The sequence below is a fragment of the Branchiostoma belcheri genome, unplaced genomic scaffold (assembly GCF_001625305.1).
Source record: "Branchiostoma belcheri isolate BF01 breed outbred unplaced genomic scaffold, Haploidv18h27 scaffold533, whole genome shotgun sequence".
NCBI lineage: Eukaryota > Metazoa > Chordata > Leptocardii > Amphioxiformes > Branchiostomatidae > Branchiostoma > Branchiostoma belcheri.
Genome location: NW_017804169.1, coordinates 1 through 3,917, shown reverse-complemented (window position 1 = coordinate 3,917; position 3,917 = coordinate 1). Strand labels below are relative to the sequence as shown.

The window sequence follows — 3,917 nt, the reverse complement described above, 5'->3', positions numbered from 1 at the left end:
CTGCGGCCTTTTGTCACTATTCTAAAAGAATCTTTCCTAGAACAACATCACTATGGAATATGCTACCACGCAATTGTTTCTAATATGGGTATAACCTTAAACTTTTCAAGTCTAAGTTCAACAAACATCTGTCCTCACTGGCTGTAACCTAAAACATTTTGAGTGACTCCCATGATCCTTGTTTTGTGGTGAATCATGAAGTATGAAAAAAATCATGATGATAATAAAATAAAATAATGATTTTGACTTAATTCGTTTGACTGATTTTGTGTATTCCAGCTATGATATCCTGTCTCCTGCTGAATAGATGTGTACTAAAGATCTGAGCAATTCATTTTTAGCGTTTCAACTCTACAATTTAGGCCAAAACTGATTTTTTTCATGATTGTGACAAAATTTGAATCTATGAAAAACTACATGTCGTTTTAATCAAGCAAAATCGTTTTTCCGTAAACGTAGATTCGGTAAGGACAGGTAATGATACCGTGATCATGGCCTGATTTTCATGGACACAGACTTCAGGGAGTAACTATAGCCTCTCCAGTAGGCCCACATCACACCTTGCCTGTATGAACAGAAGCTCCCACAGTTGCCAAAGTAGCGGCCGTTGAGGTGGGAGTAGCCGCAGTGCCCAAACCACCAGCCGGCCTGTCCGTACCGCTGAGAACAGTGGCGGCTGCTGTCGACATCGTTGTCCCTGTCCACAGTGGAGAACCTGTGCCCGTTGTTGCGAACCATGGCGTTTCCCACGTTGCCTGAATACCCGGAAATGTGCAGGCGGTACCCGTCCGCTTCAGCAGACACCCTGGATGGCAATATTATGTTTTGTTTGGCATTGTTTGAAACAGTGTGGTCGTCTTTTTTATCATACATTATAATACATAAAATATAAATGTATAAAAATAAACATTATCAAACTTGTGTCATTAAAATGCACCGACCTGAAAACGCTGTAAAGGGCATATCGCTTGTTTCCAACCCAGTCTTCCAAATCAATTCTTAAACGGTGGTTTTTCAAGATTGTCAGGAGGTGGATGTTCTCGTTCCCAAGCCAGTATTCCCCGTTCTTGTTCCCAAACCCCTGTTTGTACTCCTCCCAGGTCCGGTTGAAGGGAACCGACCCGTCCTGTCGCCGCTGGATCACAGTCCAGCCGCCTCCTGTGTAAATGTACAATGGAGCTTTTGACACTATAGCAAATAATCTTGAACTTGGGTCCAGAAATAGATGCATACAGATGTCAGGCAAATATGTTGAGTGGTAGAAACGAACAGCTTTTTTAGGGTACTTATCCGGATAATAATGGCTATGCACAATTATATATACCCTAGTATACTACATCTTTAAAATCCTCATTTTGGGGCGAACAAAGAATCGATCCAAAGGCTACGTGCAGTGTGCGGAATGTGAATGTGATTTTCGTGTTGGCTACAAAATCCACTTGTACAAAATCCATGATAGATTAATGGTGGAACTTGTTTATGGAAGTAAAAACGGAAGACAAAATTCCAAAGTTAAATCCTTAAGCTCTAAATTTAGGTATAATATTCAACCGCAGCTAACTTACAACCACTGAGTGAAGAAAATGGTAATTCTACAGACATGACACGCCCCCATGCGGAATGGATCGTAGGTCTGCAGTACCTGCTGTGTCCATGTCACAGTAGACGTCCATCAGGGCAGTTGGCAAAGACAGGGGGACAGCCGCTTGCTCTCTGTCCTGACGCGTAATACTCATGGCAGCCTGTAAAACCTGCGGACAAAAAATATATATAATTATATATGCTTGTTTGACTTTGGTTTTATCATGATTGCAGCAAGACAATACAATAATGCGGACACTAAACAGCTGCTTACTGACAATTAGGCCTATTATGGACTTTATCACATCGATCTCCGTACGTGGTTCTGTACAAAGAAAATCGCACACCTGACTCCCCGCAATACACCAGGCTGCACCAAGGGACCCTGGGTAGCTTGTACACGTAGTACCCGGCACGGCACGCCTTCACCTGGATGGTTGTTGGGTATCTGCAGGCGTTACCTTGCCAGTAAGCGCACGCCTGGCGGGACACCTCTCCGTCGGCAACTGTCGGATGTGTTCCGTTCATCCACATCGGGGCGTAGGTGCCGCAGACGTTCATTGTCCCGGGGCTCTGTGTTGGCATCTGAGTCCCGGCCGGACCCATGAAGCGGTACCACTCCCCGCGGAAACCACGGTCACAGCGAATGGGGTTGCCCCTACCGTGGTTGACGTTCCTCCAGGCCTGATTCAGCACACGGTACACACTCGGACTGCAGGGGTCTGAAACACGGGAATGGAACTTGATTTCAGGATCCTGGAAACCGTAAATGACATTGATTATATAGAAAGGGCCTTGCTATTGTACTTACGTTTCAGAATGGTCGTGCTGGCATGTAAACCCCATGTTGAATCAGTACGATGGGTTATTGATAATATTAACATAATCTAAAATGTGACTTGGTCGGGATATCCACCTTCTCTTAACATGGACATCTTCCATAAGTTAAGTTTATCACAATTGAATGGGAACATTTGTACGGGATCAGTGTGTATCACTGATATTAGTTCATTTCACTTCATCTTTTTCATGTATGCCTACAGCTGTGCAGATCGACGTCCCTCACTTGGGACGTTGGAAACACGAAGGTATCATCTTCCCTGTTCCTTCGCTTACTGCACCGATTCTCGCTTAACGCTACAGACAACTTAACGCTTCAAATTAACACGACACTCCGTTAAAGAAATGTCGCCATTAAATAAAGATCTGTGTGTTTTCTGACGTTTAAAGCTTGTTAGCTCATCAGCTTGAGTGTAAAATAAGTTTTGTAGGTGGATGCAACGGCCCACTCCTGTACCACTTATCTTTCTGACTATAATAGTAAGTCATTTAGACAGACAAAAGAATAGGTAGGTACATGTAAAACACCATGTCATGTGAAACAAGAACCTACCATCGGAAGGATCCTCGGTCGTCCATGGTTCCTCGGTTGTCCTTGAATCCTTGGTTGTCCCTATTGTTGTAGGCGAGGTTGGAATCCAGAGTGTAAAAAGAGATCATCAACCTTCGTTACTCATAGATATAAATTGCGGTGTGCGTTTTGCATGAGGAAAAATACAATGTGTTTCAAGACATACTTCTTCGTGTATTTATGGCATAAAGAAATATGTCTTGAGATAAATTATACAAAGATGCCAAATCAACAGGAAAAACCTTTCTGAAACTAGATTGCAACTCAAATGAATATGCATCAATCTTTAAACAAATGCTACACGGCTCAGGTGTTGGGAACACTGTTGGATGGGGGAATATCAAGCACAAGTTTTGAAACATCTGTGTAATAAACAGCCAACTTAAAAGGTACTTTTTTATCAACAACAAAATGTCTTCAAGGACTTTGTTCACAGATTATCTTAATGATGATCGTAATTCGAAATGACTTAATGTTATCCCAAGAACACCCTTTTGGCAGATGACTGATTACCGAAGATTCTTACCAGGGATAATGGTCGGTGGTGGGCTGGGGTTTGCAGTAGGCGGACTCGATGTGGAACAACAGCACTGTGAAAACATGTAATATGACAGTTATTTTATACTGAAAGCGATTGTGTTGTCATTGTACCATCAGTAAGGCATTACATGCATGGATGGATTTGGCGTGTCACATGATTAGCGTTTCAACGGTTGTTGAGTAGAGGTTGTACTAGTATACGCGGCTACTATAAGAAATACTAGAGGGTTTCCAAGTATACTGGGGAAGAGCACAGTTCTGGTCCGAAAGTCAGCGAGTCCTTCATTAAGTCAAGTATTTAGTAATTTACCGTAAGTGCGCCCCAAGTTTTACTTACCGACCCAGGAGGACCAGTTGGACCGGTTGGGCCAGTGGGGCCTGGAGG

At 43.1% G+C, this 3,917-nt stretch overlaps 2 protein-coding genes across 2 annotated transcripts; both read right to left on the bottom strand.

Moving 5' to 3' along the window:
* Positions 1 to 252: 252 nt before the first annotated feature.
* On the bottom strand, positions 253 to 1,655 carry LOC109481037 (ficolin-2-like). The gene is made up of 3 exons (XM_019783513.1): positions 1,643 to 1,655; positions 942 to 1,158; positions 253 to 805 (listed from the first exon to the last, which is right to left on the bottom strand). Exons 1-3 carry the CDS (start codon positions 1,653 to 1,655, stop codon positions 490 to 492), a joined length of 546 nt encoding a protein of 181 aa, XP_019639072.1. The 3' UTR covers positions 253 to 489.
* Position 1,656: 1 nt separating this feature from the next.
* On the bottom strand, positions 1,657 to 3,582 carry LOC109481036 (oncoprotein-induced transcript 3 protein-like; the record flags this gene model as incomplete). The annotated part of the gene is made up of 4 exons (XM_019783512.1): positions 1,657 to 1,751; positions 1,929 to 2,293; positions 2,975 to 3,034; positions 3,519 to 3,582. Coding segments are annotated over 4 exons (584 nt in total), but the record flags the coding sequence as incomplete, so codon positions are not given.
* Positions 3,583 to 3,917: the final 335 nt, after the last annotated feature.

What these genes read in the sequence shown, in the direction of transcription:
- LOC109481037 (XM_019783513.1), bottom strand. An exon ending in GCCCTTTACAGCGTTTTCAG is followed by an intron (nt 806 to 941) that starts GTCGGTGCATTT and finishes ATTGCCATCCAG; the next exon opens with GGTGTCTGCTGAAGCGGACG.